Source organism: Pseudophryne corroboree, chromosome 6 (assembly GCF_028390025.1).
Source record: "Pseudophryne corroboree isolate aPseCor3 chromosome 6, aPseCor3.hap2, whole genome shotgun sequence".
Lineage (NCBI taxonomy): Eukaryota > Metazoa > Chordata > Amphibia > Anura > Myobatrachidae > Pseudophryne > Pseudophryne corroboree.
The window spans coordinates 824,590,017-824,603,688 of NC_086449.1; the positions used below are offsets into that span (position 1 = coordinate 824,590,017).

The 13,672-nt window shown below is 50.8% G+C and overlaps 1 protein-coding gene across 2 annotated transcripts in view; it reads left to right on the forward strand.

The window, feature by feature from the left end:
• Positions 1-13,395, forward strand: part of WNT5B (Wnt family member 5B) — a 140,144-nt gene extending 126,749 nt beyond the window's left edge. For both annotated transcript variants that reach the window (XM_063929242.1, XM_063929243.1), the window contains exons 4-5: positions 4,556-4,848; positions 11,051-13,395. In XM_063929242.1, the coding sequence (XP_063785312.1) occupies positions 4,556-4,848; positions 11,051-11,509 (752 nt within the window). In that variant the 3' untranslated portion in view covers positions 11,510-13,395. The remainder of the gene's footprint in view (positions 1-4,555; positions 4,849-11,050) is intronic.
• The last annotated feature ends 277 nt before the right edge of the window (positions 13,396-13,672 follow it).

A 13,672-nucleotide genomic window follows, 5' to 3' on the forward strand; every position in this document is an offset into this window, starting at 1 on the left:
AGAGGTCACATATGGGGTGGGGAGCACTGATCAGGGCAGTAGAGGGTGGGGTACAGGTTAAGAGGTCACATATGGGGTGGGGGAGCACTGGTCGGCAGCAGAGAGTGGGGTACAGGGTCAGAGGTCACATATGGGGTGGGGAGCACTGATCAGGGCAGCAGAGAGTGGGGTACAGGTCAGAGGTCACATATGGGGTGGGGAGCACTGATCAGGGCAGCAGAGAGTGGGGTACAGGGTCAGAGGTCACATATGGGGTGGGGAGCACTGATCAGGGCAGCAGAGGGTGGGGTACAGTGTCAGAGGTCACATATGGGGTGGGGGGAGCACTGATCAGGGCAGCAGGGAGTGGGGTGCAGGGTCAGAGGTCACATATGGGGTGGGGAGCACTGATCAGGGCAGTAGAGAGTGGGGTGCAGGGTAAGAGGTCACATATGGGGTGGGGAGCACTGATCAGGGCAGCAGAGAGTGGGGTGCAGGGTTAGAGGTCACATATGGGGTGGGGGGAGCACTGAACAGGGCAGCAGGGAGTGGGGTGCAGGGTCAGAGGTCACATATGGGGTGGGGAGCACTGATCAGGGCAGCAGGGAGTGGGGTACAGGGTCAGAGGTCACATATGGGGTGGGGAGCAATGATCAGGGCAGTAGAGAGTGGGGTACAGGGTCAGAGGTCACATATGGGGTGGGGAGCACTGATCAGGGCAGCAGAGAGTGGGGTACAGGGTCAGAGGTCACACATGGGGTGGGGAGCACTGATCAGGGCAGTAGAGGGTGGGGTACAGGGTAAGAGGTCACATATGGGGTGGGGGAGCACTGGTCAGGGCAGCAGAGAGTGGAGTACAGGGTCAGAGGTCACATATGGGGTGGGGAGCACTGATCAGGGCAGCAGAGAGTGGGGTACAGGTCAGAGGTCACATATGGGGTGGGGAGCACTGATCAGGGCAGCAGAGAGTGGGGTACAGGGTCAGAGGTCACATATGGGGTGGGGAGCACTGATCAGGGCAGCAGAGAGTGGGGTACAGGGTCAGAGGTCACACATGGGGTGGGGAGCACTGATCAGGGCAGCAGAGGGTGGGGTACAGTGTCAGAGGTCACAGGGCAGCAGGGAGTGGGGTGCAGGGTCAGAGGTCACATATGGGGTGGGGAGCACTGATCAGGGCAGTAGAGAGTGGGGTGCAGGGTAAGAGGTCACATATGGGGTGGGGAGCACTGATCATGGCAGCAGGGAGTGGGGTGCAGGGTTAGAGGTCACATATGGGGTGGGGGGAGCACTGAACAGGGCAGCAGGGAGTGAGGTGCAGGGTCAGAGGTCACATATGGGGTGGGGGGAGCACTGATCAGGGCAGCAGGGAGTGGGGTGCAGGGTAAGAGGTCACATATGGGGTGGGGAGCACTGATCAGGGCAGTAGAGGGTGGGGTGCAGGGTCAGAGGTCACATATGGGGTGGGGAACACTGATCAGGGCAGTAGAGAGTGGGGTGCAGGGTAAGAGGTCACATATGGGGTGGGGGAGCACTGGTCAGGGCAGCAGAGGGTGGGGTGCAGGGTCAGAGGTCACATATGGGGTGGGGAGCACTGATCATGGCAGCAGGGAGTGGGGTGCAGGGTTAGAGGTCACATATGGGGTGGGGGGAGCACTGAACAGGGCAGCAGGGAGTGGGGTGCAGGGTCAGAGGTCACATATGGGGTGGGGGGAGCACTGATCAGGGCAGCAGAGGGTGGGGTGCAGGGTCAGAGGTCACATATGGGGTGGGGAGCACTGATCAGGGCAGCAGGGAGTGGGGTACAGGGTCAGAGGTCACATATGGGGTGTGGAGCACTGATCAGGGCAGTAGAGGGTGGGGTACAGGGTAAGATGTCACATATGGGGTGGGGGAGCACTGGTCAGGGCAGCAGAGAGTGGGGTACAGGGTCAGAGGTCACATATGGGGTGGGGAGCACTGATCAGGGCAGCAGAGAGTGGGGTACAGGTCAGAGGTCACATATGGGGTGGGGAACACTGATCAGGGCAGCAGAGAGTGGGGTGCAGGGTAAGAGGTCACATATGGGGTGGGGAGCACTGATCAGGGCAGTAGAGGGTGGGGTACAGGGTCAGAGGTCACATATGGGGTGGGGGAGCACTGGTCAGGGCAGCAGAGAGTGGGGTACAGGGTCAGAGGTCACATATGGGGTGGGGAGCACTGATCAGGGCAGCAGAGAGTGGGGTACAGGGTCAGAGGTGCCCATTTAGCAGCCGCAGAGAAACAGCTGAGACGTGTGCCCCTGGTGAGGATGGCATTGCAGCCCCGGACACGCGCAGTTTGGGGTCAGGCCCAGTGGGGACCTGTGTATGAGCTGCCTGAGTGCTTGGTGTGACGGGATGTTGGCATTGGGGGCTGGGGGTGGCTCCGGCCTCACATTAGCAGGACCCTTTGATTTGAGGTGTGAGGACACATTGTTTGAGCTCCTTTTGAAATGCAGCCTGGACGGGGAGATCTGTGGATCCAGCCTGGGTTTGATCTGCTGTCATAAAGCAAGGTGTTAAAGGGACAGTAACCTCCCCACACATTCCTGATCCGCTGCTGGTGGGGGGCAGAGGGGGGCTCACTGCCCCCATCACTTTCCCTACAGCCGGCCAGTCACTGCAACAAACAACTCCAGGGCTGCCGGGTGCTAAATTCCTATAATCCTGACCAGTCCCACACAATCAGCGACTGCAGCAAATTATCAGGGTGCTGGAGCCGTGACCCGCTCATTATTACAGGAGCCATGACAATAGATCTGCCTCCGGAGATATATACTGGCCCCTCTGTAGGGTGCACAAAGCTGCTTCAGAAATGAGGAATTGGTGCACCCAGCCCCCCTCCCTTGTGCCCCCTCGGTTCTACCCCCAGGCCCATTCCCGTAGCCCCTCGCCCCCTCCCGTATTATACCCAGAGGTGACATGTTATCTGCACCCATATTCCTCCCCTTATCTCCACAGTCCCCACTGAATTCCTGCATGTTATTATCTGTTATCCACCTGCCCCACCCAGAGAAACTGGCACCATAAATATCACCCAGTGGCACTTCCAGCGGTGGCCACTTGGGGGAGGTAGACAGGTAGCCCGCAGCCCCCCACCACTATACAGCCCGATGGCCCCCCCAGCATGTGTCAGCATCGCCCTATTCTCCCTGTGATGTGTACGGAGCCGCTGTATCTGCTATCACCCGTCTGATATCTAGAAATGCAGAGGCCTTGTGCCCTGAGGGGCAACTGATGTATATCTGCCCTGGTTTATATACTTCACAGAGTGCTGTCCGCCCTGCACGAGCTCATTGCGATAGTTACCATGCATCTTACTTGCCATTCTCAGCTACAGCACTCAGGCATGCTGGTAAATGTAGTTCCGTGATTGACGTGTGGAATCATTTACACCGATGTAAAATATACAAGCTCGCCCATAAGCCAAGATTGTAGAACGGCAGTATGTCCATATATAATGACTCATTTATCATGGTTACACGTATGAATAATATTCCTTACCACGGGCGCACGCTAGGATCAGAAGCCGGAGACCCTGGCACAGTCTTCTTGTGCCATGGCCTGGACGGGTACAAATGCAAATGGTATGTTCATCCACATGTCAGACACCCGGCATCCTGATTGGATCGGGACCCAAACCTCAGCGCTACACGGCAACGCAGCTGATTGCCATGACCGCCATGGAGTCTATGGGGGGAATTCAAAGTTGATCGCAGCAGCAAATTTGTTAGCAACTGGGCAAAACCATGTGCACTGCAGGTGGGGCAGATGTAACATGTGCAGAGAGAGTTAGATTTGGGTGGGTTAATTTGTTTCTGTGCAGGGTAAATACTGGCTGCTTTACTTTTACACTGCAATTTAGATTTCAGTTTGAACACACCCCACCCAAATCTAACTCTCTCTGCACATGTTACATCTGCCCCACCTGCACTGCACATGGTTTTGCCCAACTGCTAACAAATTTGCTGCTGCGATCAGATCTAAATTAGGCCCCATATGTGTTATTGTTTAATCCTACACAAACCTCGCATGGATTGAGGCTGGCGGCGGCTGCCGGATGGCGTTGCTGGATGTTACAGGGTCGCATTCGGGGTTTGTGTCGAAGCAACGCTGGAAAATGTAGTGTTGCTGTAATGTGTTAGAACATTGGCGTGATGTGTTGGTATGTAACATGCGGGCTGCAGGTATGCCGCACTATCAGAGGCAGCGCAGGGGAGCAAACGTCCGTGCAGTACAGGGGGGCGAGCAGGCGCTTCTGTATAAACCGGGTCCCAGACTTTGCTGGTCACATGCTCGCGCGGAAGCCATCTATATACCAGGTATAAGGATATCTGTAACTCTGAATACAGTTTAGGAAACACAACTGTGCAAACGGGACATACTCACGGTCAGATCTTAATCCCGGTTTGTTGTTCCCAGATTGATGATGTGGGATAGGGATTGTATACGGGATTTCCAGCGATACTGTTGGAGCCAGCGCTGAACTACTCTTGTCTCTCCCCGTGTACGTCTCTCCGATCCAGATAGTCACTTCTCATTCTCCTTCTCCTCCACAGGTAGCAGAGAAGCCGCCTTCACCTACGCCATCAGCGCGGCGGGAGTGGTAAACGCCATCAGCCGCGCCTGCCGCGAGGGCGAGCTGTCCACTTGTGGCTGCAGCCGGACGCCTCGCCCCAAAGACCTACCCCGGGACTGGTTGTGGGGGGGCTGCGGTGACAATGTGGAGTATGGTTACCGGTTTGCCAAAGAGTTTGTGGACGCACGAGAGAGAGAGAAAAATTACCCAAAAGGGTCAGAGGATCAGGCGAGGGCACTGATGAACCTCCAGAACAACGAGGCAGGGCGACGGGTAAGTAGAGGTTACACCCACTCATCGTAATGCACAATGTCTGCCATACGCCTGTGTTACAGAGCACACAATACTTCTCTTCTCCCCTTGTTGCAATTTACTGCCTATTGCCAGTGGCTTCAGTATGCAAATGAGGGAGTGGTCACTTTCAGAATTATGGTCATGGTGCAGTGAGCAACAAGTATATGTAAGGGCAATGTCTGGGTTTAACATGGAGCTTGCAAGAAACACCTTACTTGCTGTGAACACCTGTGGAAGGTATGGCACCCAGTGATACATGCACATAGATATACATACATACATACATACATACATACATACATACATATACACATATGTTTTTCCCCTCTGGGTAGGAGGTGGTGGGTTTCAGCTGTCGGCTGCCATTACCCTAATGTTGTGATGGAATTTACTAAGTGCATGCAGCTGTTGGACAAGTACAACGGCCCCAGCTCACACCTTATAGAGAGATTACATTGTCTGCATATATTCCCGTATAGACCAAATGCATAGGCTGGATAAACAGAGACACTTATGATTTATCACGTCGTGGAGAGAGATAAAGTACCAACCAATCGGCTCCCAACTGTCATGTTACAGGCTGTATTTGAAAAACGACATTTAGAAGCTGATTGGCTGGTACTTTATACCCGCGCAATTTATCACTCTCCAGGGCTTGATAAATCTGGGCCTTAATGAGAATAAATCTTGGTGAAATAACAGATTTAGGGCGGGATGTATTAAAATACATCACCGCCCCTCACCGCCTACCGCAGCGATGTTGATCGCATATGTACTAACATATGCGATCAATATCGCAATGCGGTGACGGAGGCCCCCCGCGATACCGGTGAGGTGGTCTGCGGGGGGGTCTCCGTCACCTCCCAGGGGTCTCCACACTGCCCGCACGCCGGGAAGCAGCAGCAGGCTGCCCCCGGCGCCTCCTCCTCCTCCCCCCTGCACCCGGAAGGACCTCCAGCTGTGTTGCTAGGGGGAGGAGGAGATTACCTTCCGGGACCAGGGCTGCCTGGAGGAAGGTGTGCCGGGGGGGAGGGGGGGGGGGCAGCGTCTGCGGCGGCCGGCGATAAGAAGCCAATAGGCTTCTATAGGGTATCGCCATCCGGAGATGGCGATACCCTGGGCGGCGAAAAACTGGCGGTGGGGAAAATGCGGTAAAACCCCCGAAAACGGGGGTTTTACCGCATTGTTCCCTTAGTACATCCCGCCCTGTATCATGTAATTTAATTTTAGGTTTTGTACAGTTGAGGGCAGTTCGGTGTTGCTACAACTTTATATTTTATGGGGGGGGATGTAAGGGGTAAAAGCAACATTGGTATAACACACTCGTGTTAAGATAAAAATACAGCCGCTCTCACCCGTCTGATTGGTGCTAAAATGAAGTGGGTCATTCCGAGTTGTTCGCTCGGTAAATTTCTTTGCATGCGCAATGTTCGCACTGCGACTGCGCCAAGTAAATTTGCTATGCAGTTAGGTATTATACTCACGGCTTTTTCTTCGTTCTGGTGATCGGAGTGTGATTGACAGGAAGTGGGTGTTTCTGGGCGGAAACTGGCCGTTTTATGGGTGTGTGTGAAGAAACGCTGCCGTTTCTGGGAAAAACGCGGGAGTGGCTGGAGAAACGGAGGAGTGTCTGGGCGAACGCTGGGTGTGTTTGTGACGTCAAACCAGGAACGACAAGCACTGAACTGATCGCACTGGCAGAGTAAGTCTCGAGTTACTCAGAAACTGCACAGAGATGTCTTATCGCAATATTGCGAATCTTTCGTTCGCAATTTTAAGATACTAAGATACACTCCCAGAGGGCGGCGGCTTAGCGTGTGCAAAGCTGCTAAAAGCAGCTTGCGAGCGAACAACTCGGAATGAGGGCCGAAACACACTCTTCTACTAAAGTAGCTGTTTAAATGCAACTAAAAAAGTTTAGAGTCAAAAATAATTTAAGGCCAGAAAGTTATTTGGATGTTCCATAGGTGTTTTTGTTTTTGCATTTCCGGCGTATTTTCTAAGTCCGTTTCATAAAAGTTTTCACAATGAAAAAGATTGTGCACGCTTGTGCTACTGTGCAGCTTGTGTCTCTTCCATCGAAACGGGCACCTTTGATACCTGCTTAACCTTGAACAAGACCCCTCCCGGCAATGGTCAACCTTCTCCTTACACCTGAATGCAATATTTAAGCCCCAAGCATTGCCCCAGCGTCCACGCCAGCCCCCTTGATTGAATAAACAAGAGACGACGGCAGGTGAGACTGACTGCTGTGCAGGGCTCTTGCAGAGATACAGTGCACAAAATCTCCGATCAATAGAACAAAAGAAGATGAATAAAGTGTTACTTTTCTGTTGCATTCAGGTAATTTTAGCAGCACAAATGCAAAAAAAAACAGATTTTCTGCAATAATGTCCCTTTAAGTACCTGGGTGTCATTGCCACCAAATGTCTTGTAACTATGCCAGGAATCTCTGCTCCTTGGGAAGTGTCAGGACCTCTCTGGAGGTCATAGCTCCCCCACACAGCCCCGGCTCCTCCACCTCCCCCCTGACGGGCCATAAAGTGGGATACAGCTAATAAAGAGTCTCACCTAAGGGCCTGCGCCCCCACTCTCCCTGCAATCAGGAGGCTGTAAACCTGCACCTCGCACCTCCCGCTCTCTCCCAGGGCAGATTGGCTGGGTGGGTGTGGGGCTGTTTATTCTCACTCCCCCTGCTCTGGGCTTTATGGCTAGCATTTCTTTGTTTATAGTCTTGTACTCTTGTTCTAACACTTCCTCTCCTTTCAGCTGCCCCCCCTCCCCCTCCCATTAACTCGGGACCCCCACTCACTTAACTCCCCCCTGTTTGTCCTACCTGGGATCCTTTATGACCTCTCCTGTGTTTGACTTTCAGAGACTTCTAAGGGTCTCGCTGACATTTCCCGTGCCAGCCGCAGTGGTTTTGTTTCGTCTCAAGAGCTTGCCATCAAATGGATTTTCATTAAAGTATAGTATCCCATTCCCCAGAAAGCATAAAGCCACAGGGGGTCCAGTCCTGGTTATTACACCTGGCGTTCTGGGTTTGCGCCTATGCAGTACTTCCTATTTAATGGTGAAATAAGTAATAATCAGTATAGGTCATTACTGTGTATGTTATGGGATCTGGGGGTGGGTGATATATTGCACTCGCTGTGTGGCTATTGTATGATGGGCAGATTTGGCGTTTTAGGAAAAAATAATATTTCTGGATACAAAGTGTAAAAAAAATCTTTCCCCCGTCAACCAATCAGCTTTGAGGAAGCATTTATCAAGTACATTCTTTTATATGCTAGGTAGATTGGTTGCTATGGGCAACTACTTTGTTTCCACTGCTCGTTACCTCAACCCCTAGGTCTGCAGAGCCAGGTGACACCTCTTTGTGCAGGAGCAACAAGAGACATTGCAACAAGACAAAGGGGTATTAAAGGAGCATTTTTAGGGAGTAACGCTGCCATTTCCACGGACTTGAAAGTGGGTCTCACCCTATATTTTTAATGGGACAGGACACATTCTGCGCCTCCCATCTGCAGTGCCTCACGCCTCAAAATAAGCAGGTGCAGGAATCTGTCTCCTGCAAAGACCATTCATCGGAGGTGGGGGGGGGTCCAAGTGCAATCTCTGTGTGCCCTCCACGCTGGCGTATTCGCAGTGAGGATCCTGGTACGCCAACAGTCTAATGCGCATGCTCATTTTCCCAGGATAATGGCGCCTTCGCCATTTGTCCGGTGATTTCTTCTTCAGCAGCTGCGCCAGGTAAGTATATTCAGTGGGTACCCGTGGATTTTTGCACCACGTGAAATATTTTGCCACTTACATAATAGTAAGAATAATACATGGACTGAGGTTTGTGGCGTAATTGTCTGATTGGTTGTTCCATGTACAGTACATATTGGTATTTCCTTTCCGTCAATAGAGCCCCATTGTTAGACACCTGTGCTAACTGCGTACAGTGCAGGTGAATGGGCTCCGGTATACACACATTGCAGACTGACCCCAGGCTGGGCTCTGCCGCCCCTCCTGATCTGAGACCCCCTGCGGGAGTCCTAATTGCTGGACTTCTACATGAGGAAGTAAATCCTTTAATATGGAAATACCTAGAAGTCTCTTTGAACAGACAGCAGCAGAATCTAAAAATCCGCATTTCCTTTACTCCTTCTGCAAATATTCTGCATTGTTCATCTTATACAATACCGTACACGTGTCCTATAGGTCATGTACGAAGGGCACACAAGTGATCAGCGCTGGTGCAAAATGTCAGTCTTTTTGCAGAGTGCAAATAGCGAGGAACTATCCCAAATGATGTCACCTGCACCCCTTTATCTAATGTCAGCGGTCTAAGGGGGTAATTCCAAGTTGATCGCAGCAGGAATTTTGTTAGCAGTTGGGCAAAACCATGTGCAGTGCAGGGGAGGCAGATATAACATGTGCCGAAAGAGTTAGATTTGGGTGGGATATTTTGTTTCTGTGCAGGGTAAATACTGGCTGCTTTATTTTTACACTGCAAATTAGTTTGCAGATTGGACACACCCCACCCAAATCTAACTCTCTCTGCACATGTTACATCTGCCTCCCCTGCAGTGCACATGGTTTTGCCCAACTGCTAACAAAATTCCTGCTGCGATCAACTTGGAATTACCCCCTAAGTGTCACTGCTGCTAGCTGCACAGGTGAGACGGTTATCGGTGACTGGTGGGTGCGTGGGGAGAATAAAGAGAGGAGAGACGGAGTAAGGAGGGTGCGGTTGAGGGAGAGAAGTTTTACATTGGAGTGGAGGGAGAATAGGGAGCCGGAGAAGTGCAAGTGGAGCAGAGGATGGACTGAAGTGGGGATAGAGACAGGGGAGGTTGCAGTAGACACGGTAGGAGATGATGAGAGGGTATATATCTGGCTATTTCCTGGAGGTGGAGTTGGCAGAACCGGGAGAAAGACTGGATGTTGAGGGTGATGAAGGCAGCAAACATGAGGGACAGGTCCATGTGGTCATATAGTCGGGGGAGCAGATTTTGGAGAGAGGATAGATGATAAGCTCAGTTTTGGACACGTTGAGCATTATTTAACATTAGTGATGATATGGCAGAGAGACAGCTGGACCCGCAGGACAATATACGAGGGGAGAGGTTGGGCAGGAGCTGTAGGTTCTGGTAGGGCTGGTTGTGGAGGCTGAAGGAGATGTCCTCTAAGTGAGGAGGTGTACCACGAGCAAGACGGAGGACAGAGCCTGGCGGGACACCAATTTATTTATTTATTAACAGTTTCTTATATAGCGTAGAATATTCCATTGCGCTTTACAATTAGAACAGTAATAGAAAAAAAACGGGGTGTTAACAGCCAGACATAGAGGTAGGAAGGCCCTGCTCGCAAGCTTACAATCTACAGGGAAATAGGCATTGATACACAAGGATAGATGCTTCGCTCGCCATGCTTCGGGCATGGTGCCTTCGCTCCGCTACCGCTTCGCTCGGCACACTTTACCGTTCCAATCGTAGTCCACGTGCATCATTAAGTATGAAAAAATTCAAAAAAAGAAAAAAAAATTGAAAAACTCATGTCGACCTTTAGACCTGTCGACCTAGCACATGTCGACCTAGAAACCCTGTCGACCTTCCATCCATGTCGACCTAGTGACTGTCGACCTATAGTGGTCGACCTAAACATTGTCGACCTAGACACTGTCGATCTTCAGACCGGATCCCCTCCGTTGCACCTAGATGGGGCAACAGATGAGGTTTCACCATTCGGGTCAGTATAATATACAGGGACACTTACAATGAATGGGCACAGGGAGATATATGCAGTGCCATAGCACCACCTGCAGGCTGTAAGCTGACACTGCAAACCGGAAATACTGCTTCCGTTGTGTTTCCCTTTTTGTTCAATAACCGTTGAATAATTTAACCACCAGCATCTGTTTAGTACAGGGATGGGCAATAAGCGCCAAACTGGCTGCTGTTGAACTACACATCCCAGCATGCCCTGTCACAGTGTAAGCAAGCCCTGATAGCAAATTATGGCAGTGCATGCTGCAATGTGTGGTTCCATAGCAGCTGGAGGGACGCTTATTGCCCACCCCATTATTAGAGAGAAACCTATCAGATTATTTCCATAACACAATCAGATATTGGTGCAGATAGACTTATATTCTTTTCCCCACTTCTGACACCATTTTCCTCTTCTCTCCTAGGCGGTGTACAAATTGGCTGACGTTGCCTGTAAGTGTCATGGGGTGTCCGGTTCCTGTAGCCTGAAGACTTGCTGGCTGCAACTGGCCGACTTCCGCAAAGTGGGCGAGTACCTGAAGGAAAAGTACGACAGCGCAGCCGCCATGAGGCTCAACCGCCGCAGCAAGCTGGAGCAGGTAAACCAGCGATTTAACGCACCCACCGCGGAGGACCTGGTGTACCTGGACACCAGCCCAGACTACTGTCTCCGCAACGAGACCACGGGTTCACTGGGGACACACGGTCGGCTCTGCAACAAGACCTCGGAGGGCATGGACGGATGTGAGCTGATGTGCTGTGGACGCGGATACGACCAGTTCAAGACGGTGCAGGTTGAGCGCTGTCACTGCAAATTCCACTGGTGCTGCTTTGTCAAGTGCAAAAAATGTACAGAAATTGTGGACCAGTTTGTGTGCAAGTAAGGCGGCCTTTCCCAGAGTCCTCTGCTCCCCTTTTGCTGCTTCTTCTCCGCCCCTTCACAGTGCACCCAGCGTCACCCGTCTTCCCTACAGCACAAAGGAGGGAAGCAAAAAATATATATGTATAGGATATAAAATTAAATATATATATATTTGTAGATATATATTTTTATATGTGTATAAAGGAAAGGAACTACAAGAAGGGGTACGTGACGGGGTGGGCGATCCGTGGGCATTTTCCTAACTTAAGTAATCCCTACTGTCCACAACTAGCAATTTTGGAGAAGATCAAATCTTTCAAAGAAAAATGGAGCCGGCAGCGGGAGACGTGAGGGCAGCCATGTTTAAATCCTACTTTGCCTCGTGACGCAAACATATTCTGTACGTGTGGATCAGATTACAGGACGGGAGAATTCCCGCCAGAGCTGCGCTGCTGGGACTGAAAGACTTGAGAAGCTGCAGCGGAACTTTGCTCACTGGATTGATTGGCTAGCAGGATTACAGGATTTCCTCTCTTATTAGCACATTTTGTTACCCTGCCACTGAAAACTATAACCTGACGCTTCGTTACCGTGGAAAGCGCACCATACTATTGCACTGTGTAGTGATTGGTAGTATCTGCGAGCACATGCATGCCCTTTGCAATTGGCAACCGTTCTATATCATTGCTGAGTATACCTGTGTTATAGTGGAAAGGTAACCCATCAGGGCTTGTACTGGCAGGGGGCGGGGCTTACTACCCAGGTGTGGCTCGTTGCCCCGGGCTCATGCACTGGAAGGTGACAGCTGTGCAATCAGGCCTCACAAAAGGGATCACTGAGAAATCTATAATGTGTGGGATGTGAACGCAGTTTGTTTTATATATTTGGTCATGCATTGAGTATGGAACGCAATGTTGGGTAACGCACCGCTGGCAAATATGAGACTGCCCAAGACTACAAGCTCTTATTGGGGGTTGTTCACTGATGGCCTGCCCATCAGAAGTATCTTCCACCCCTATTAGTGCTTTGGTGTGGGGGTCAGCACTACAGCAGTCCCAGGACCTCATAGTGTTACCGAGATCACAGGAGCGGAAGCAAAGTGCTGTTGGTGCAGGAGCAGGATGGCCGGCCCTAGGTTTGTGCGCTGTTGATGGAAGCTGTATAACTAACATGCACATATCCGGCCGGGTTTGGAAGAATTGCATTTTGCATCCCCCTCCTGCAATTAGGCTACAGTGTGCATCCCACCAAAGCACTTATGGGGGTGCGGGAGGGGCCCTAAGGGGCAGAAAATGGGTTAGCACCGAAGGTCAATAGATCACATGGTTCTATGTTATTCTGTACAGTGAACCCCAGCTCTCTGTGTATATACAATCATTAAGAGAATGACATCTTTTAATGTATTTTGTAGTCTCATCTCAAACTAAAATAATTCCAAATACAACAGTGCCCCCTAGCGGGACAGATATCATTTAAAAAAAAAAAAGACCTGGTGGAATTTTTGGAGGGGTGTGAATGACCTGACCAGTAATATAGATGTTGCCGAAAAATTGGATTTCGGCAAAGAAAGTGCGCCACCTAGTGTGCAATAGATGCAACTAACAGAGGCCCGGATACATGTCAATGCAGAATTCCCAAGTTAAACAGGGATATACTCTGCGCTGTTATAAACTGCGGGAAAACACTGCGGAGAAAGTATTTAGGGGGTGCACGCCATTAACCCCTTCACTGCTGGACCAGCCACGGCAGGATTTGTTTTGGGGTGGTTTCTCCAACAGTGGTGTTAATTTCGCCTGACGATTTGCAATTATTTTGTAGTTTTCAAGTTTATTTATTTTCTGAAGGTTTTTGTTATTTTTTTTTTTTCTTTCATATTTTTTTGGGGGCACAGCGGGTGCATTGTGATATCATCAGCAAGCGCAACAGTGAGCATGTAAATATTTGGGTGCCTCCAACCTCCTACCTCCAAGTCTCCTCTGGGGCATATCGGTACCACAGCGGGAGATGAGGAGGGTGTGGGGAAAACCTCTGTTCTGTACAGATCACCTCTTTGCTTTGTACGTTTTGAGAAAACTGTATCTTAAAAATGTTACCACAAAAAAAAAAATGTATGGTGTAGTTGTGTTATTTTGTGGTTATTGCTGTGTGACGATCTCACGTCTCTGCAGACGGCTACGACGTACTT